Here is a 21,791-nt window from a genome sequence, read left to right as displayed (position 1 = left end):
ATGTTTCTGAAATGAAACAGAAAAAAGCACATTGCAAATGAACTGCTCAGGGGTTTGAATGAGGCACAATGGGAGGCTGGAGAAAAGAGAAAATTATTTACTACTGGAGAAGACTGTTTGGTGCATGTTAAACTTTTGGCCAGCAGTTCATTGTCTCTGGTGTCTATCATTTAATAGGCTAGTTGACATAATGAATGAGCCAGACCCACCTTCTGCCACTCCAGAAAGGCCCCAGCCTTATCTGAATTGAGAAGCACATTGGAGCCTCTCAGCCAATCACGACACAGCCCTGTAGCAAAGTGCAGGCCCAAAAGAGGAAGAGCAGAGAACTTTTGTTTTCCTCAGAGTTTAATGAAGTTGGCCTGGTCACTCAAGAAGGGATTAAAGGAGAATTTAGTGTCACTGAGCTGTGACTGGTGAAGAGGGAACTCAAGTGTTCGGGTCACTGTGTGAACAGGATGGTCTCAGTTCAGAGCTGCACCAGGAGGAATATGGCTGGCTCTCCTCCTGCTTTTCCCGGCTTCGGGAACTCTGGAAAGAGTTTTCTTATTGACAATCTGCTGCAGTCACAGACGCCTTCAGCCCGTCCGGAATGGACGGCAGGTGGACACCTGAGACGAGCAGAACGTCCGAGGAGAACCTGGGGCTCTGAGCATGGAGCCTATCAAAGCCAGGCCCACAGTCCCCTGCAGGGGAAAGATTTAGGAGGACCACTTCTGCCGCACTCAGGTAAACTGATTTTGTATGAAAGCAGAATAAATCAAAAAAAGATAAGATTATATTTACATCTCAAAGAATTTAAATGTTTGAAGCTACAAAGTTACACTGTGTGACCTAAAGCCAGCAACCCGTGATATTCATCTAAAGGATAAATATTGTTGTCATAAATTCTACATTTTTAGCCTGGAAATTATTCATAGGTCTGAAATTTAATTTATAGGTTATATTTAACTTTGTAAGAGATGTCACAGATAAGTGTGTCGTAAGTCACTGACACGCTGCCATTTTTTAACATAAAATAATTTAATCAACGAAGATTATTTACCGCTGAAATGTCCCTGCTTTGACTTTGCAAATGTTCCTCGCACATGTTGCTGTGTACTACCAAAGTAAGTGTTTTGTAACTTAAATTATGAACTGTATTTTCAAATGTTAATTTAGGGCTGTGTGAGCCATTTATATGCTTGATGGGGAAGTCTCACTCACTAAAGTTTGTGAAGACTAACTTTCGACATGATTGGGTACTTCAAAATCCAACAGTTTATGACAACTAAATATATATATTTCATTAAACATTTGTAACAAATAACATTTTGTCATATTTAAAATATAAATGACAATGACTTGCAAAGATAAGATTAATTAAACTAAATCAATAAAAAAAATGTCAAGTTGTGCAAACTTTACAATGAAAGTTCTAAATATGGCGTGTTCATTTTAATGGAGCCCAATTATTTTTTAAGCAAACTCATTTTCAAACAGAATTAATAAATACTTATTTTTCGAATGCATGGTTTTCCAATAAAATACATCTGTCAAAACATTTAAATATAAAATAAAACGCCTGGATGCATCACTTAAAGCTTAGCACTGCTGTAAAAATATAGATAACAAAAATGTGACAAAGTAGGACTCCAAATGCCTCTCAGAAGACGGCGGTGATCCAGGTGTATTATACCTGTCTCACCTGTTTAACACATGACTATGTCTGACCGTTCCTATCTCTCTTTGCAGGTGTACTGAGCAGTGTTTTCCTGCGGAGCCCGCAGTATCTGCTGGCATGCTGCGGTGGGTCCAGCCCCCGTCCTGTCTTCTCCAGTGAGTGTTTTATGCCTCATCAGCAATGCCTCAGCTACTCTCTAAGCATTAGCAGCAGGGTCTCCCATGCTTTCCACAGCTAATTACTGATGCAATGCCAAAGAGCTAATTCTCCGTTCAACTCTGCACGGCTCTATTCATAAACATTCACGGCTGTTTAGGATGGGGAAGAGGGGTGGGTTGCAAGGCTTTTCAGAGTCCCTGGGGCCCCCTATTTTGTACTTCCAGATACACACTTTAACTAGCGCAAATATGCAGAGCAAATGAACAGCTTGTCTTCTGTCATATTACAATTATTGCAGGTGTGAATTCCTACTTTTGAATAATGCTGATTTTTTCAAAGCTTACCACTCCCTCAGCATTAATAAGTTCAGTTTTCAATAGCTTCAAGTTTCATTTTCAGGCCGCAAGAAATTTGGAAACATCCATAAAATCTGTAATTGCGCCTCAAATTTTCCTCGAAACTGTGCTTGAACTGTTTCAGTTCATATAACTTGTGTAGAGTGCTAGTGGTGTATCACACTCAAATTAATTAGGACACGCAGCTGTCTTATTCTGGTATTATCCCACAGTAATTGGAAGTTATTAGTTTCTGCGATCTATGATGCTCGTCACAGGTCCCGGGAGTCCGCTTAGTAGGTTGACACTTTCCCACAGTGGCCAGCAACACAACAATGCCAAGTCTGGCCGTGACCAATTGCCACTTTCACTCCACCATCCACACGCGACCTCACTGCAATTTTTCACTGCAGCAATGAACTCCGCTCAGCACAAAAAGCTCGCCCATTTCTCTACAGAAGAGGGCTGGTCCAGGAACATCCCCCGGCCATTGTGTGGCTAAAGAGCTTGGTCCTCAAACCCCCCTCCTTTCTCCTGTCCTTCAACTCTCATTCCTACCCATTGGAGACTCCTTGACTAGGACATAAAGCATTCAATGAAAGTGACTTTTATAGACTTTTTCGAGCTCATCTTCTCATACAAACTGGCTTCATACCTGCAAGTGAAAAGATTTAGTGTTGCGCCACTGAACCATCGAGTAATGGCATTTCCATTGAACGGCTCTATTGTTGGTGTCCCGCAGGGCTCTATGGTTGGCCCACTAGGGTAGACACACACGTTGCCCAGGAATGACCTGGTAATCAGCTATTTAAGTGAAAGCCATTGAGTCCCAATAGAGAAGTGAGAAGCATGTCCAAACCTGTTATGTGCTCCCCAGAGGTGGTCTATGTGCAGATTTGTCGTACAGATTAAAAAGGCAACATTGAATAGATCCGATCAATTGTTCCACTTGACTTTTGTTGTGCCTGCACCTGTGAGTGAAGTGGCATGGGATTGCTCCTCACAGTTCACCAAATCCCTTTTTTCTCAGTTGAAGTGGCTTTTTATTCTCTTTAGTCACCCCCAGTTTGTTAAATTGGACAAATAGAAAAAGAGAAATCAAAAGTGAGTGATAAAGCAAGTGTGACAAAAAGTGGCATGGCCTAGGGTTGAAAAGGTAGGAAATGTGGGATGGTTGGTTACGTGTGCATATTGATTGTGGAAAGAGTGGATTTTGTGCCATTTAAATCAAGATTGTCTCCTTCATGAAACACTTGGGGAGCAAATAATGTGCTGTTTCATCTCAATTCAGTTCACACAACCTCTGTATTCCCCTGGTCACAGCTTGTACCCCCGTTTCAATGAAGTTACACTTTATTTTCCACAATCCACCAATGATAGCTAATAACCCATATCTCACTGATGTTGATCTAGTGGCTTGGGTCAACACACTGACATTAATATATGGTTTTTTTTATGTTCCAGAGGGAGCAAATATTCGAATGTGGTCTGCTGATATAAGTCCTAAGTCACGCAGAGGGATCCTCAGGAGGGCTGTGTTCTCTGAAGAACAACGGAAAGAGCTGGAGAGAACTTTTCGGAGGCAGAAATACATCAGCAAGACAGACCGGAACAAGCTGGCAGCTGATCTCAGTCTCAAGGAGTCACAGGTAATCAAGGAGGAATTGCGTATTTGATTTGCATTTTGCCTGATTAATCTCTAAACCTAAAAGACCTTCAGCAGGAAAAAAAACATCTGTGTACCTTTAGCTATCTTTAGCCATATTGACAACCGTCACAATTCTACCATTTACCATTCTCCTGACGCTTTAGGTAAAGATCTGGTTCCAGAACCGCCGAATGAAGTGGAGGAACTGTAAGGAAAAGGAAGTTCATAGCACTCGCTCCCCAATGGATGAGCTCATGGCCCAAGGTCTTGCTCAGGAGGAGGATGAACCATTGCAGAAACACTCTGACTCAAAGAATGAGAGATCACCCCCACAGAAGAGTGTGTGGGACACATGAGAGAGTAATGAGTGGAAAGTAAACCAATGACTCTCAAATTCACAAAAAGCTGTAAAAAAAAAGGCTACTGGGAGGGCGTTAAAACTACGTGTATGGAAAACACGTTCTGTGAAGACTAACACTGATCATATTAACTCTTTAATGAATGTAATTGTCTTGTCCCATCATAATTATTATAAGGTTCAACTGGTGTGTCAATCATCTTATTCCGTTTCACCGGCTTCAGTCAGCAATTTATCGGTTATTACACTGAAAAGTCCAGGAAAAATGTCCACTGTAATTGTAATCACTTAAATGCACACATGAGTCACTTCATTTAATGCATTTAGATGCCTGACTCTTGTATTGTATTGTTTTTGGTCAGCTTTATAGGAATGCTCTGCTCAGAATCCAAATCATTTGGTATATTTTGTAAATATGTTCTTTTTTTTCATGATCATGAACACATAGATCAACTGTAAATAAAGTGGTTTAGTGAATCCTGATTTCCACATTGATTATTTCCATGTTATTGAACACACTACTTATACACCATCTACCATTTCTATAAATATGTATAGCTCGTGTTCCCCTTTAACAAAAAGATCACCGGCAACAATGAAGGTTTACTTCATTCTTTTATTTATGTTCAATGCTCAATGTTTAAAGACAAAAAATAAAAATATTACCGATAACAATAATACTGCTAGAGGCAAGCACAATCCTCCACAGTAAAAGCACACATTACATGACAGTAAGAATATGTGTCGTTAAAAGCAAACAATAAACAGACATTTCTATTCAGACAAATTTAAAGATACTACGCTAGACTGCTTTGCCATCACTATTAACAGTCCAGTCCAGGAAGAGTGGTGCATTTCAGGATACGGAGATAATTCTTTACTTTGTCGGAGTCTCTGCGGAAGCAGGAGAGTAGGTCATTGAGTTGACTTCTCCTTGTTTGTGGAAGGAAAAGGCAGAAGGGACCAAACTCCCAAGAGAGATATAACCCAAAGTCTTGATTCTGATCCTGAGACATGCTCCGGTAGAGTTGAGACAGGGGGTCACCCCCAAGCCCCAATCACCTCTGTCAAGTGTTCCCTCTGCACATGAAAGAGTTGCTTAAATAACTCAGTGGTAAAGTCCAACGTGATATTATCTCTGACAAGATGCAGTGCCATCGCTTCTGTGCATGATGACTAAATATAATATTTGCAACATGAATGCTCACCCCTAGCCTTTGTGCATTCTCCTTATCGTCTGGGTGTTAGTATGCCATGTTTTTCCTATGAGGTTCTTCCTGGGAAAGAAATATTGCTCCTGCAATACGGACACACATACCACACGTAGTGATACCGGGGCTTCAAAGATAGCTGACACAAACCAACGGTGATTGATGGTGGATGAATGGCGGTCGAAAGGTTGATGGATGGTGATGGATGATCGATGTCAGACTTGAAATAAAAGAACTCACAAATTCAGAGTGCAGATGACTGGAGATTCCGTGCATTCTTGAAGACTGTCGTATGGCCCTTTCGAAAGAGATCTACCAGGGAAAGAACATGGCATCCAGGCTGCAGGTACACCAGTGTAAGAACAGCAAACAAAACGGAGTGGAATAAAGGTGTAGTCACTAAAAATCAATCGCAATACCTTTAAATAAATACGTTTGTGTATTTAATTAATCATCGTGCCATCTTACCCTTTTTCATGGTTCTTGTCCTGCGGTGGAGGACGAGATGACGAGTAGAGCTGTTTTCCCACCAGAGCTACTATTGCGGAAGCTCAACTCAAACTGTGATGACGTTCCTGATTAAACAAATTCAGAAAATGTGATTTTTCTCTTTCCACGTCATACGCTTCGCTTCATTAACTACTCAGGGGAGAACTGACCGAGCTAACCCAGGCGGGAAAAGTACGACAAACTATAAATTGGCCGAGGCAATTCATCAATTTAAAACAATGGACATTTGTGAATGGTGTAGATAGAAACTTTTATTTCTTTTAGATCTTAGTCCAAATGTGCTTCTCTTCAGTGTAATAAGAAAAAAATTAAGAATTTTTAAAAAAAACTACAGAAACAGATGCAGGATTCCTCATGATCCTTATAAAAGTCTCACAGCTCACTTTAGCAGTGCATACAAAGCATGATGAATAAAATCAATACAAACTCATACATTTGAGATCATTTTAGCCGAATTGGGGCAACTAACAATATTCAAATCTCTAAAAGCATTCGGCACTTTCACATTGATTTTAAACCGCAAGACATCATCTGTAAGGAGCACGACATGAAAATGAGTGTCACAAAAGTATAGAATTGGCCCATTGTTCAACATCCCAACAACCCAAACACAGTTCTGCTCAGCCTGGCAGTGAAAACGAGGCTATTCAAATGAGTGAGTGATTTCTCTTCTCATTAGCGCTACATAGTACGCCAGAGACCACAGGTCATCTACAGAATGAGTCATTCTACAGACCCCCTTTCCACTGCTTCTCCATGAGTGTGCCACCTTGTGGAGAAATGAGTGATGAGCAAAGAGGGCAACAGATTTAGAGGAGCCTCTCGTGACTCCTTCCCTTTGCTGTATAAAGATAGCGATAATGGGCTAAGCAGTACGGTCAACACAATTGTTAGCGTTAAACATTACACGTACAATAGTATAGTTTTGTAACATTTTATTGTCATCTTTTACCGCATAAAATACACGTAGAAAGGATGTCATAAATACACCAATAAAAGAAAATAGAAAATAGAATCTACAATCGATTTACATTAATTCATACTATGTACAGTTTTGAGTGCATTCTATTACTGTGTGCTGTGAGAGCAGGGATGAGACAGCGAGCTGCTGAGGGAGGCAAAGGGTGTCTTCTACACATTTGGCTGACTTTACAAACTCTCGCCAACACCCAATGCCAAGAAACTCTCCATCTTGTCTTAAATCATGTGTGTTTTAGGTGTGGACTCAAATACAAAGTTTGTTCTTGTGCGAGTCCACACTTAAAACACAGATTCAGAGCTCCAGGTTTGACTCGTACAGATCGAACCATTCAACATCTGTAGTGCTTCCACTTGCGAGTGGCCACTGCAATGTTTGCGTCTTTTTTGTGCCACGGGAAGACACAGGTGAGAGCGAGGGTACCATCAGGCTGTACAGAACCGGTCAGCACGTAAAGCTGTGACCGTCCGGGGCGCACTAGGACATCGGCACAGCGCAGGTTGATGAGGAGCCACTGCTGGAGCAAGTGTTGCGTATCATAAGGCAGGAGAGGCCCCTGACGGATAAACTCAACACGGCCCTCAATGTTGTACTCTGGCTCTCCCAAGGGTATGCGACGGCGATGGAGTTTGGCAGTCACGGCTGAGGAGAAGAGAAAAAAAAAACAATTCATCATTTGGTTTGGAAAATTACACACTATTGTAAAAAACAAACAAAAAAAAAACATGTCCATACAGCATACACGTCAACAAACCACGGCGTGGTGAAAGGATTCTTAAACTTACCAAAATCATGCTGGCAGAAACTATTCAGGACTGTTTTCATTCCAGGAGCCTCTTCCACAGACGGGCAGTTTTGGCAAGCAGGTTTGGGTAAGTCTGCGATAACAAATGACACATAATTCATCAAACCTGGAGGGCATACAGTAATGATAGGACATTTGAAAGAGCAAGCACTTAGTAGGTCATTCTGCCAATGGAATGACAAGGCAGTAAAGTAAAACAGAGTTCAAATAATTCAGTATGTGGTCCATGCATACCTTTGGTAAAGTGGTTCCGTTTTGCTTGGGGAGAAAGGCACATGTCTTCCTCAGCAGGAAAGCGGTCACAATCAAGTGCCTCGGGCCATGGGTGACCCTGGCAGGCGAGCACCGGGGCACAGCTGTCCCTCACTGCCACACACAGACTACGGCATGGTTGAATAAATCTGGAGAGAATAAAAAAAAAAAAAAAAGTTACACATTGAATGCAAAATGACTGCAATAACGATGAAAATGAGTGTATTTCACAGAAAATAAACAAAGAGAAAAGAACAAGACATGGAAAAATGTCCTTACGTGGCGAGACAGATTGGGGCAATGAGGGAGCAGAGGAAGGCCTGCGCCTGAGGGTGGCAGCCAGTCTGCAACAGAGGCCTCCAGTCCTCTGAACGTGGCACCACCTCAACATCCAGGTTGCTGTGACCCAAGAAGTTAGGCAGCCGCATCTCAGAGTAACCGACATCTTTGCAGACTTTCATCCGGTTGGGGATAGTGACGCAACGAGTGGACTGACCCATGTCGAAGGCCATCAGAGGACAGGTCATGGTCAGGAGAGCCACGGTGAAGAACACAGCCATGGCGAAGAGTTCGCAAAATCCGGAGAGTCCACGAGGTAGATGGAGGAGCTTTTACCTGAGGTTGCTGGTTGTCAGAAGTCTCTGGCTTTGTGGCTGCTGCTGCTCGCTTTATATACAGCAAGGTCAGCCAGCCCCATCAGTCTGAAAGTCTGTTATCAACTACCTATCAAAGACGCAGAGACGATGTGTTTGGAGACAACGGCTTGTTTTGTGATGCCTGCAGACATGGGAGGAGGGGGGGGGGGGTAATAAGCAGTTGGAGGGTGTGTGTGTGTGTGTGTGTGAGAGGGGGAGTAGGGACGGGTCACAATGGGCAATCACGGCCCAGCTTTCACTGCCTGAAGCCGGGTCACAGAATCTGCTTCACTTGCTTTCATAGGTCCAGGAGATAGAAAACTAACGTGCACCACCTCATGGAAAAGAATTTAAAAGCGCTAACTCTTGGCGTTCAAAGTCCCATATGCTGCTACTCGGCACACAATCTTTAGTGTTTGAAATACCGACTCAATTACCTCAAAAGTGAATGATATTTTGACCACTCCCAATAATATATTTGCTTTGATCACAGTAAGTGAAATATAAAATGATGCCACCTTTTTTTTTGTTTTTTTGCATTGGCTGATCTGTAAAAACATAATCCCATAAGGAGGCGTTTGCAAAAATCCCTCTCTGAAAGTTCCTTCAGACATAAATCTGAGTTTTTTGTCGACAGACAGGCAGTCTCCTTCATATTGCCTCTTTCATGTGTCCCTGCTTCCTAATTGGAGGGTTTCATCGGCAGAGCCTCCAATTCTCATTAGCAAAGTAGAGTCTCTTTTGGCTCACCTGGCTTTGATCTCCCAATAACACAAACTCACAGCCACATGCAAAATACTATGAGCCTACTACCTCTTTGGCTCATCGGTTTCATGCATCAGAAATAAAGAAATTCCGGCATCATCAGCCACTGTGTGCATGGCACTCTACACACAGATCTGTGTTCTACTCGAGAACAAGTTCATGCAATAAGGAGATCAATCACCTCTGGCCAAATCATTCACGAGACTAGAACTCAGTTACACTGTTTCTTTGTTGTTAAAGAAATCTTTGCACTTCTGTTTAGTTAGTTAATTTAATACTATTCTATTGTATATATTGTGCATACACACCCTCAGTCAGAACAGGCCAACATCCCTTTCAAGACACCAGAGATCTCGTCCTGAGATGCAGACCGGGAGCACAGACACGAGTGCTAATGTGTCCCATTCTCTACGTCTCATGTATTTAAGCCTCTTAATGTAACAATAGGACTACATTACAGCATCAACGTATTTGTTTGGCTCTCGTCTGTCTGCAGATTTAGATGTCTATCTGGGTCTTTTGAGGACTTTCCCTCATGAATCAGAGGTCTCTATACCACCCAGCCTGTCATGCTCATTGTGGAGTCAGACATGCTAAAACAAACCCAATTCTAGTTGGCCCTATACTCTCATTTCTGGGTCCTGCATATGCCCGCCTTGTCTACTGCACGGATTGCACTCTTGCAGCCAGCCAGAGCCCTCCATCGGCCCCAGCTAAGCCAATTTTTACAGCCTGATCTGATGAGTGGAGGCTGGTTCCAGTTCGGGTAGACGAGTATAGCCCGTAAAAAGGGAACTAACTGGGCAATTAGAGTCACAGACCAATTTAGGAGAACAATTGGTCCACACATTTAACAAGCTCCCCCCTGCAGGGAGCGCAGCAGGGGTCTGTTGTTGGGCCTAATGGCTGCGCTGTAGACACAGTGTCTGTCTTGGTAATGTGTTGCCTGCCCCTGCCTCAGTTAATGAGGTGATACGAGTATGAGATGAACGGACGGGCACCTGTCTGTCAAACATGCTTCACCTCGGAGAGAGACAGAAGTACTGTATCTTGATATCAACTTAACCTAAATATCACTTTACTTATTTTTACAGGTCAGTCAATAAATATTCACTGGCTTTTTTCATACCTCTTTAATTCACGTAGCTACATATTTTGGGCTGAATATCAGGCCAAATCAAAATTAAATTACGTTAAATTAAAAACATTTTCTACCATTCAAACCAGACATTAATCTTCATTGTTTTTGTATTTATAGCAGTTAAGTTGTTCTGATTCAGCACGACCAGAAGTTGCACCAGGACCCGCAGAAATCCACCCTAAAAATGAATTCATGGCTATCCTGTAACACATAGCGGGAAATTCAAATTTTAAGATGACGTATAAAGTTTCAGAGGTTGGGCATCTGTCAGCTGCCCACGGTAGTTTTTGATTTTTTAAAAGGCTCATGAAACAAGTCGACGTTTCCCTTCATAGCATTACTATCTTACTATAAACTGGACCAAAACATGACTTGACTCTCGGGTGCAAAGTCAATATATTCACTTTAGGAATGTTCTATAGTGCACATCATCCTCCTCAAAGTCATTCATCTGGAGTAAGATAGCTGCTAAATGTGTCATATTTACAATGTATGGGTCTGTGGGTCTGTTTTTACACCATGTGAATAAGACATTACTATTTACGTCACAGCTCAGTTGTGTGAAACATTTTCCTCTAAAGCTGAAAGCAGAGATGAAAGACTAACAAACAAAAGGGTGTCTGACTGGCCTGCCTTACAACACAGTGAACTCATAAAAGCTGTCTCCCAGCACATAAGAGACTCATTAACTTAACAGATGGAACCCCCCGTCCTACTGGGCTCCAGCAGGACCGACAGTCCCGTGCAGACTGTCAGTAGCACTCAATTGTCACATCCAGTCTCCGGGCCTTGTGGGCAGACGCTGCCACGCCGAGACTAGCAGACAACTGTAGATCAACTCGGGACACTAACCCCGAGTCTCACACACTCAACTGCTGTTGAGTTTCACGTTCTCAACAAAAGGTCTGATATAAAGCACTGGGAATTTGCTGCAGCTATAAAATCAGGCCAATGCCATTCAAATCATTATTGTTGCATAATTGTGCAGCCTTGGCAGATGAACAATGCTGAAATATTATTCAAAATAAAATGCAATAGTTCAATTGAAAAATCGTATGCTCAGTCAAGCACATCAACTTAATAATCACAGGACACAGAAATAATTGTGCAGTGTACACGAGCATCATCTTTATTTCTACTTCCCGCATGGAACTTTTCAAACAACTTCCATTAACACTGATGGAGAGAGCTACACTATGCAAACAGTCAAGCGAGAGAACTTCGGACACGATAAGACACTCCGGCTGACAGACGGAGCTAAGGTTCAACATCTATGATCACGTTGTCCTCTTCAGCCATCCTTTACTGTTCTGCAACACTGTGGGAGAAACAAAGAGACAGTTAATGGTCTTCTTGCTCTTTTTTAGCTACTTGCATGCAAGTATGCTCAAGAATTTTAAACTTTCCATCCAAATCACACCAACCTAAAAACAAGCAGATTCAATTTCACTATAAAAAATGTGTTTACAGATGGTATACGTGGTGGAACCCGTGTCAAAACAACTGAATATCAAAGGACACATACATCTCAGAGTCTCTGAGGGAGGGAGGGGGGGTCACAGCCCAGATACGCCCCGTTGACGAAACAGTACTGCAGCAAAGCCCTGAAGCAGAGATCCTGGAAAGGAATCAAGGACTATTAAGTATTTAAAAAGCTCATAGTGAACAAAAATACACGTTTAATAAAGCTTTTGTCACTCACCCTGATGAGAATGTGGGGGTTTCCAACGATCAGGAGCAGGGCTTTGGGACGCGTGATGGCCACGTTGAAGCGTTTGGGGTTGGACAGAAAGCCAAGCGCACTCTGCAAATCATCGCTCTGCACCGATTCATTAGAGCGCACCTTTATCATAAAGACAATGAAATAAACTGAGGAAATGCCCAAATATGGAATTAACTACGGGAACATTATGATGTGTAATAGACATAAGGAGAACAGAGCAGCGTCGGGTCCATGAAGAAGAGGCAGTAAACTGGATTAAATATTCACTCGTGCCATCAACGGGCTCAGCAGGCAGACATGTCACTCCACCAGAAACATCTCGGAATGCACAGCAGGGGGAGATTCTAGAGATTATTTTTAGAACATCTTAGTTCTGATAGTAAATAAGTTAAAACTGCCCAAATGTAAGCGTGGAAAAAAAAACAATCTTCGACCATCCCTTCAATTGTTAAAATGTGACCCGATGGCATAACTACAATCTGACTGCAGCAACAAACGTACTGTTGAATATTAGTACAAAATAAAAAAAATAAAAAAATAAAAAAAAAGCATTCTGCACTTAACTTATCAGGATTTCATAAAACGGAAACACCTACAGCAGCCAAACTTGGCAAAGAAAGGTTCAACAGCTCACCCATAACAAACTACATTGACTGACCACATGGTGGTGCCAACAACAACTAAAGACATTTGGGGCAGTTACAGCTGAGCTGAATCACCAGAAGTCCCACTACTTCCAAATTTGGCCAATCTCCTCTACATTTGACACATCTGGACAGAGACAAAAAAAAATTATATTTAGATGTAATTGTGAAAGATGTGGTGTATTGCTGTACAGAATGTGCAGCTGTTGCCTACCGTAGACATGATGATGACCAGGAACTCTTGTCCTTGGAACTCCTCCACGGAGCCCACTTTGATGTCAGAGAGGCCCACCTTACCCAGCAGCACCCGAATCTTCTCACACTGGAGAATAATAGGAAGACAAGGACACTGCTGGGTTACAATATACACTCACTTAGAAGCCATTTAAGCTACCTCGCAGTTTAACGTGAAAAGACACAGAAATAGCTTTTCCCCCACTTTACTAAGACAGAAAAAGAAAAGACATCTTACTTTCGTAACTGAAGTGTAATAAAGCTTTGATATAAGAAAGCACGATACACATTTGGCGAATGAACCGTGCAGTCTTACTTGTTTCTTGTAGGGGGCAATGATGCCGATGTCAGAGGTGTTCACGGGGTTGTAGAGCTTCTTTGCCAGCTGGCAGCAGTAGAACATGACCTGTACAGCCTCCACTGGGTTAAACCATGACGGGTTGTTACCTTCCCTCATTTCGGTGCCCTAGGGCAGAGCAGAAACCACAGAATAAACACAGGAGCTGAATTTCCCAGTAACTTGAATAAGCCCGACATGGTTTACATGTTTCATTGTAGATGCAGGACCACTCACCCTAACTCCATGGAAGAGGAGTGGGAAGCCTTTTTTGGGCAGGGTTTGCCACTTGCAGAGAGTCTCCACTACGGCCCTGGATGCGTTGAAACACAGTTCGTTCTTGTAGAAGAGCTTGGAGGGCAGCGTGAGCAAGGCTTCATGAGAACGGTAATTGTAGATCAGCTTAGTGACCTGTAGTAGTAAAAGACCAGCTTCATAACCATCATGCATGCAATTATTCTCCAAAGCATTCTGCCAACAGGAGTTCTTTTGTTGTTAATCTTGATCAATGATGACACTAAAATACTTATATAAAGATAGGAAAATATGCAACAAATGTCATCAGGTGCTATGTAGCATAGCAGCTGCATAGAAAGTATGAAATATTATCTTCATTAACGTTAATGTGATACTTGATAAAACTAATGAAAGATGTTTGCAGTGCACCAACCAGCTTGGGGTTGTATCCCGAGTCGTGTCTGGAGTACAGTGGGTTGGCCATCAGCCTCTCCAGCAGAGACACCCCGAGGCCGAAGGCAGTGGCCAGCTTGGACTTCACTAATGGACCCAACTGACAGGGGTCACCGGCCAACACTATCTGAGCGGGTGAGGGAAGAAAAGTCACGATCAATGAAGAAAGCGCAGGCAGGTTTTCAATAATCAGAAAGGCTGGTATTCATACTGACCTGTCCGTCTCTCTCGGATAGATAACTCATGGGGATCAGAGACTCTGGCTCTGTGGCCTGGCCGGCTTCATCCAGGAACACGTGGGTAAAATGTCCCACTCTGAGGACAAACAGATCCACAGTAAAAACAACAGAGCAGGAGAAAAAAAGACTGGACACAAGCTGCTCAGCCATCCCTCCTACAGCACAGGCCTTACTGTATTCCTATGTTGTGGAACATGCCGGCGCTGGAGCAGGTGCTGACCACTATCCTGTGAAAAGAGGCATGACGGATGTCCTCTCCTGCCTTCGAGTACCGTCTCAGCACTTCTGGGATGGACTAAGAAAAAGTCAAGATGGCACAAACATTTTAGGTGATGAAGCAATGTACTAAAGGTAGCTGCAGACAACACAACCTCATCAATTATTCAAAGGGATTGCTGACGATCGTACCGCCCAACCTGGTGGCAAATGCCGACGGCATCTGTACAGATCTTACTGCACAGAGGAGCGTGCATATTTTCCCTTTGATCACTTTGAGTTAGGTGTCTGCACAGTGAATGTATTTTCCCTGGTGCTGTCAAGTACCTCCTCCTGCCTACAGGATGAGTTGACGCGGGCCAAACTCGCAGCATGCAGGAAACCACTGTGATGTAGGCGGACGCAGATGAGGTCGGCAGCACTGTTGGAGGGAGTACATACGAGTACCCGACTACTGGGCAGAAAGTAGTAAACCTGGAGGTGGCAAGAAGGAGCAGAATGGGAGAAATGTTGAGAGACAGACGACAAAATGATGATGATGATGATGTAGGGCTGGGTATCATCTAAAGATTACAGTACCAGTACCGTTACAGTGACACCAACACCAACTTTATTTGATTTCTACTTCATTCGATACCAATCATGTGAATGAAAGCAGTGGCGCTAACCTCTTTAGGCGCTGCCATTATTTGAGTTTGATCACATGACATCGTGAGAAACCAGCTGCGATGCAAGAAAAGGTCTGAGATACTACTTTAATAAATCAAACCTATACCGTGTTAGCTGTATTTATCTGAGACATACATTGTGTTACTGGTCAGAAATACAACAATCTTAAAGTTAGAAACTCTTATTTCCGTAGACATGAACATTAAAGGGTTTCTTCACAATTGGTATGTTAGGCGGTACACTTTGCCTTTTAATGAATACAACCCCTGATGAGTGGACATGGTCTGTACCTGTAGTATGGCCTCTATGAGGGTGATGGTCTTTCCAGTGCCTGGAGGTCCAAACAGCACGTAGGGAATGGGCCGACACTCCCCTTCCATGATCTTCCTCACGGCCTCTTTCTGAGGGGGGTTCAGGTCCGGGTTAAAGAAGTTCCCCATGCTGGGGATGGGTTTCGATGGCGGACTACCATCTAGAAGCAATTACACATGTCATTGATGCTCTCAACATTATCTGACATGAACAGGTGAAGTTTGTACCAAATGAAAAACTAAACTGTGCACCTTTAGTCTGTGTGGCCTTTGACTTCATGTCGACGGAAAAGCTCGAAACATTTCCATTTCCCACGGCTGGAACCTGTTTTTAAAAATACAATTACACTTAACCAAGACTAAAATGACTGACATTGATGTATTTTAATTATTCCGTCTTTCACCTTATTGTCCTCTTTTGTTTTGTTCTGGTCTGGCTCCTCTATCCACTTTCCTGTCCATTGAAGGGGCTTAACAGTCACTCTAGAAGGGAAGAGAACTGCACAGCAATGTGAAAATGACTATTTAAATCTCTTAGACTACTTTTCAATCAACCATCATGAAAGCTTATGAGACATCAACCAGATGTGTAAGTCTAAGTTTATTACCCTTGTAAATATTCAGATTGTGAATTTGACATATTGTGCCTTCCAAAGAGTCCTGCATACTGCATGTGATGTGATGTACAGTTGAGTTGGTCTTTATCGTGTCTAAAATGCCAGGAGGCACACAGACTTAAAGCAGTTTGAATGAAAGCAGAACTTACTCTCCCCGAACTGTTTTGTCTGGTCAAGTGCGTTGTGACACCGTCTCATGGTCAATCTGGTGATGCAAGCACTCAGAATACTTAAACCATGACACATTATTGATGATTTCTCAAATCAAACAATCTTTTCTTCTAACCTGTTGAAAGAGAACTCAACATCAAGGGGCTCTCCGAGGTAGCTGCGCTGAAACTCGGCGTTCACTCTCAAACTCACGTTGTCATCGTTGATCTGTGAGTCGCAAAACGAGCATTCGATTAAATATGATCTGCGTTTCTGCTTAACAATGCAGAACATAAGAAATGCTTCAGAGAATCAAACATCTCCGTACCTCTGCGACATAACTAACGTACTCCACCACCACACCGTCACGCTGTGGTTTCTTCAAAAATATTTTGTCACCTGCAGAGCAAACGTGTCAAAAGCCTTCTAGTGTTGCTCAAAAAAATAAATCATAACATGAACCGTTGCAATAATTCAACAATGATGAAGAAAGACAACTGAGGCCTCCTCACCTATACTGAGATTTGGTCTGCCTTCGATCAACCCAAGGACCTCTAGGTGCAGGTAGGCCCCTCCTTTCCTGAGAAGAGCCCCGATGATGGTGAACTCTCTTATTTCCTTCTCTGCGTGCAGCTCTTCCAGCCAGAGGAGGACCGAGAAACGCAAGCGCATGTTGGATGGTGATAGCACCTGAGCAGCAGGAGAAGGGAAACGTGATATCTCCGGTGATTCCTGAAGACAGACTTTATTCTTTTCTTTGCCTCACCACAAAGAACAAGACACAGAACAGCAGCCAGTTGTGTGGCATCCTCTAAACAAAAGGATGGGCCTTTAATATCATACATCACACAGCCTGTGCAATTAAGAGTCCCAGAGGCTCACTCCTTTGTTAGGATGCTGATTCAGGAAGCATATATTCATGAAGTAAATAAATAGACATTGGTAGACTCCATTATCCAAAGTCCTTGAATGCACCATTAATCAATATGTATTGTATATATGCTCACCTCTCCGAGGCAGGGCTGAACTACCAGCACGTCGTTCCCTGCCTCCACACAGTCCCTGAGAGCCTGGGGCAGCAGATAGTTGCCGAGGAAGTTTGGCAGCTGCCGCTTGATAGTCCTGCAGGTGCGAAAGTCAATATTAAAGAAGAGGTGACATAAATAATTAAGTGTTGTAACGTTTATGGAAGCTCCCTGCCTGCAAAAATAATATTCAATCAAATCTACCCGTTATTAATTGAATGCATCGACTTATATATGAGCAGAACTAAGTGCACAGAGTAAGTGGCACATATCACAATAGCAGTAAGGTAGGGAGGACATCCATTACTAGCTTGGTGCTCTTGGAATCCGCTGTGCCGATACCTTTGTGTGTATTTTGGAGCACAGACGGTGATCACGTTTGTAGGCGTTGCTGGGACCAGACGTGCATCTCTGGGAGTGTAGGGCGTCGAGGGCTGCAGCAGGTTCTCCACTTTACTGCCCACTGTGACCTCAAGGCGCCTCCCGATGGTGAAAGAGGAGAAGTGCAGCAACAGCAGCTCAGCACAGCATCCCAGGCTCCTGAGCAATTCATTGGTGCAGAGAGGCAACATACTAAAAGGAGCTCCACAAAGACATTTCAATAAATACAGCTTTTTTTTGATATAGAGATAGATAGAGAAAGACAGCATGCCTGGACACAGTCAAAAACTTTCCATTCTACATTCATCTTTTTCATCCATTACTTGGTATTTATACTAATGCCACTACAAGAGTTGAACAAATGACTTACTTTGCTTGGCAGGCTACGACAATAGGCAACCTCTCTCCTGGTGAAATATCCACATCTCTCTCCTGTCTCCTCACACCAGGGAAATGGATACTCTCCTTCAGCACCTCGCCATTTTCTTTGTGCACCTCTTTTGCGTCGCCGCCTTGTTTTTGTGAAGATTCAGAGCCGTTTTCAGACTCTGAGTGGCATTCGTGCAAAGGCTGTTGTTTGGGTCTCAGTGGTTGGGAGTCTTTGACGGTAACCAGAGTGAACTGGTCCTCTGAATCCCAGCCAGAAAAGTCACAGTACTTCAGCCTGTGAGTCTCCGAGCCTTTATTTCTGTTATGAGGAAAAAAGATCAATATATCGTATTGTGATACGGGTGAAAATACCTTTAACAGGTATTCCAATAACCAATGCCGATAATAAGAATCATACTTTTATTTTACAGAAGTTTGTAACTAGTGCTTTACTTTTACTCTGAATGTGAATATGTTCTTTCTTCTTTGGCCACTCACTGTATCCAGAGCACCAGCTCTTGTTTCTCCCCCATCATCAGATCCACAAACTGGCCATAGTCTGTCACATCCAGCCCCCCTTTGTTTTCCAAAATGCTCTTGAGTTCAGCCTCTGGGAGATGTGTAGCAGAAATAGTTCCACTGCAACAGGAATATAATAAAAATCAAAGACTGGTTGGCATTTCTACACTCATTTTTGACATTTAAAAAGAATCTTATGTTGCAACCCTATAAAAATATAAGACAGTCCAACACCTCTGAAGGCAGGGGGCCATGCACAGGGCCCTCCAGCAGTACAAGGACTGACTGCTCTCCACCACCACCAGGTTGACCAGGTGCCCCGGCAAAGGCTGGTAGTGGGCAGGCAGCAGCAGAGAGTCCAGCCTGAAGAACACACTGTCGTCCACCACTCCATTTTTACCATACAGACTGGTCACGTGCACCTGGAGACACAGGAATGAAAGCAGTAGTTAGACTGATAACCAAATAAGGTTTTAATACAACTCAAATTGTATTAGACAGACCTGAATAGGCTTTTAAGCGTGAACGCTATCCAAATTAAGTGAAACACCTTTTGCAAATGCAATAAAGTATTCAAAAAATGCCATGTTGTAATGCGTGAGTAAGGCCAAAAGCACTCAATGATGCAATTACCTGGTTGAGGCGGCGGTACCGTAGAGGGACCACAGAACGAGCCTGGGTGGTCCACTGGGTGGGATTGATACAATATTTTGCTTGGACCCAGTCTCCTCTCATTGGCTCGTAACCTGACAACAATGTTGGAAATTTAACATCAGCATTCAGCCATGTGCCACCAAATGTTGGTGTGGCTGTGACTCTGTTAGCTCTCAAACAGAGTAGATTAGACAAACATCAGTACAGCTGTATATCAGTCAAACATGCTGGACAGTTCTGAGACTGAAAGAGCACATGTGGGTGTAGACAACAGAGCAAGTTTCTGCAAAGCATCACGGGGGTCGAGAGGCTCACAATTTGAGTGTGTCAAGTACAGTGAGCGTCGGTACCTTCCCATAGACTGCAGCGTGGGAAGTACGTGGTCTGGTTTATGTAGCCGCTATCTCCGTCAAAAGATGTGACCGTGCCAATGAGAGGCCGCAGCTGCATGCTGTCAGCTTCTAAGGAGGTTGTTCCACCATCCTCCCAAGCGTCTGCGCTCTTCTCCACCTAAACGACATAATTAAAATGGTGCATGTCTGACAATTTCCATCCCGATGGCCCTGTGTTCCCGACTGATTCACTGTGAGTAGAGGGACCAATAATCAAGCATACTGACACAAGGAACATATACACCGTTATGTCGTTTGCAAATGCAGAGGCTACGGGATGCTCACCCTTAAAGCTTTCCATCCCCCTTGGGCACCATCTTGTACCGCCATGCAGTTCACCAAGTCGCCTTCCTTCAGTGGCATTCCGCCCAACACCTCTCCACTGGTGAAGTAGACCGCGCCGTCTATCATGCCGTAATCGAGGCACAGCTGTGTCACCACGCTACCCCGCAGGTGGCGGATGTCCTTCATGCCTGAAATGTGGCCCAAAAATGACATGGCGTGAAATATGTTGTTCGGTTTTACGCAGAACTTCATCTGACTAACGTTGTACTTTATGAGAATGCTGCATTTACCTGGTGTACCGGAGAACATGCCTTCTTCTTCGTCCACCTCCACAGTCCTCCACAATGGAGACGCCAGTTTAGACAGCACACACCGCACGGCGGAAAGCATGTCTGCAACGTGGAAGCTGAGGTAACACTAGCTAGCTATCCACTCTAAAAAACAAAACAGATTAGATAAGTTTAACATCGCAAACATTTGCCACCTGGCTTTATTTAAAGTTAGAAGCAGTATAAATTGTTGCTAACCAGGTTCGTCAACTAGCCTGACGCTAGTTAGCTCGCTAATTTAGTTAGCTCTTATCTACATTAGCTACGAAAATAAAATCATTTTTTACATATTTAAAGCTAATATTAGGGCGTTGAAAGTTAGCTTAGCTATTGTGCAAATGGCGACGTGAAGATGAAATTATTTGGGAACATTATTTAACGAACAAGGGAAATGTGAGGTAATTGTTTTTAAATTACCGTTCTGTTCTCAACGCAAAACTATGCTAACGTGACAGTTCACGTGTTGGGGTGGCGACCCAGCCAGGGGGCATCGCAAGTCTCTTATTTGTCCTTTCCTCGTTCCTCGCTTGAACCGGAAGTTGTTCTGCGCCGCCATATTGACGGCCGTCTGAAAGCTCTTGGCCCGATACCAATCTCCACCCAGACTAAGGCACGCTCCCGCAAAGTCCGATTGTTTAGGACTGTCCCACTCTCAAATCATCGCGTGTTCGAGGGCTCTCTGGCAGACATTATGAGCCCTTTCTGAACCCTTTCCGTAAATCAGCATGATATGCAGACTTTGCCTAAGGGAATTACCCACAAATCATTGCAATGTGACGTTAAACACGTGGATAACCAGTGGACACATGGAGACATAAAAAAAGGTAAACAAAGAGGAGGGCTCAAGTGTTCAGCCTGTCATATTAAATTGACTCAGAAACATTAAGGGTTAAAGATGGAACAAAATAAACACATGAAATCAGAGGATATTTATTCATTCATCAAATATTTGATTTTGTCATTGAAGCTGTTCAGACGAGAACAAGTAAATATATTATATGAATGACCTCTCATCTTGTGAGGAAAGAGCCAGGAAAATGTTCAAATCAGGGACTACAAAGTATGAAATGCAGTATGCAATTAATTGCAAGCTCCAGCTATCCAGCTTTCATTTTAGATACTTTTGAGTGTTAAAGCGCCATCTGTTCACTCACTAACTGTCTCATTCACCTCTCCAGCTCGTGCAAATGGACTGTTTTTGGCAACGTGTGGAGCACTTTTTTTACATCTGGATGGAAAACATTTACCGTACTGTACTTTATTCCGCAACACCCCGCTGCACATTCTCACAGTGGCATCACATTCACACCTGCTATCTGCCAGTTTATCCTCCGTTGCTTTTCTGAATTCATGACACACTGTATTGATGAGTCATCGGTCTGCTGGTCTGATGACAAAGCGTGAAATGTCCCCCTGTCATTATCCTCCTCTCCTTTTTATACACACGGTTAAAGTGAACGCCACAAACCTCTGAATGCCACTCAGTATTATGTCAGTGTCAGATCAAGCTTATTCTTGGCCAGAAAGACCTTTTTAGTACAATAGT

General features: G+C 43.2%; 4 protein-coding genes across 4 annotated transcripts; 1 reads left to right on the top strand and 3 right to left on the bottom strand.

The window, feature by feature from the left end:
- Positions 1-458: 458 nt before the first annotated feature.
- dbx2 (developing brain homeobox 2) lies at positions 459-4,161 on the top strand (the record flags this gene model as incomplete). Its single annotated transcript, XM_079281099.1, has 4 exons — positions 459-729; positions 1,735-1,818; positions 3,622-3,806; positions 3,970-4,161. 4 exons carry the CDS (start codon positions 459-461, stop codon positions 4,159-4,161), a joined length of 732 nt encoding a protein of 243 aa, XP_079137225.1.
- Positions 4,162-4,987: 826 nt separating this feature from the next.
- On the bottom strand, positions 4,988-5,852 carry prl2 (prolactin 2; the record flags this gene model as incomplete). The annotated part of the gene is given in 7 exon segments (XM_079276548.1): positions 4,988-5,209; positions 5,211-5,243; positions 5,372-5,409; positions 5,412-5,460; positions 5,615-5,680; positions 5,682-5,714; positions 5,835-5,852. Coding segments are annotated over 7 exon segments (459 nt in total).
- Positions 5,853-7,194: 1,342 nt separating this feature from the next.
- szl (sizzled) lies at positions 7,195-8,480 on the bottom strand (the record flags this gene model as incomplete). The annotated part of the gene is made up of 4 exons (XM_079274457.1): positions 7,195-7,505; positions 7,649-7,741; positions 7,903-8,069; positions 8,200-8,480. The coding sequence occupies 4 exons, from the start codon at positions 8,478-8,480 to the stop codon at positions 7,195-7,197; spliced, it is 852 nt and encodes a 283-aa protein (XP_079130583.1).
- Positions 8,481-11,989: 3,509 nt separating this feature from the next.
- On the bottom strand, positions 11,990-20,306 carry mov10l1 (Mov10 like RNA helicase 1; the record flags this gene model as incomplete). Its single annotated transcript, XM_079276536.1, has 23 exons — positions 11,990-12,079; positions 12,164-12,304; positions 13,043-13,150; positions 13,379-13,528; positions 13,637-13,810; positions 14,070-14,216; positions 14,305-14,404; positions 14,502-14,623; positions 14,872-15,018; positions 15,504-15,685; positions 16,291-16,346; positions 16,428-16,519; positions 16,620-16,690; positions 16,804-16,981; positions 17,299-17,413; positions 17,659-17,856; positions 18,068-18,385; positions 18,565-18,705; positions 18,820-19,007; positions 19,219-19,331; positions 19,590-19,749; positions 19,917-20,104; positions 20,207-20,306. 23 exons carry the CDS (start codon positions 20,304-20,306, stop codon positions 11,990-11,992), a joined length of 3,279 nt encoding a protein of 1,092 aa, XP_079132662.1.
- Positions 20,307-21,791: the final 1,485 nt, after the last annotated feature.

The sequence above is a fragment of the Melanostigma gelatinosum genome (assembly GCF_949748355.1).
Source record: "Melanostigma gelatinosum genome assembly, chromosome: 1".
NCBI classification, from domain to species: Eukaryota; Metazoa; Chordata; class Actinopteri; order Perciformes; family Zoarcidae; genus Melanostigma; species Melanostigma gelatinosum.
Note: the sequence above shows the minus strand (reverse complement) of the source record. Positions and strands in the feature narration are given on the sequence as shown.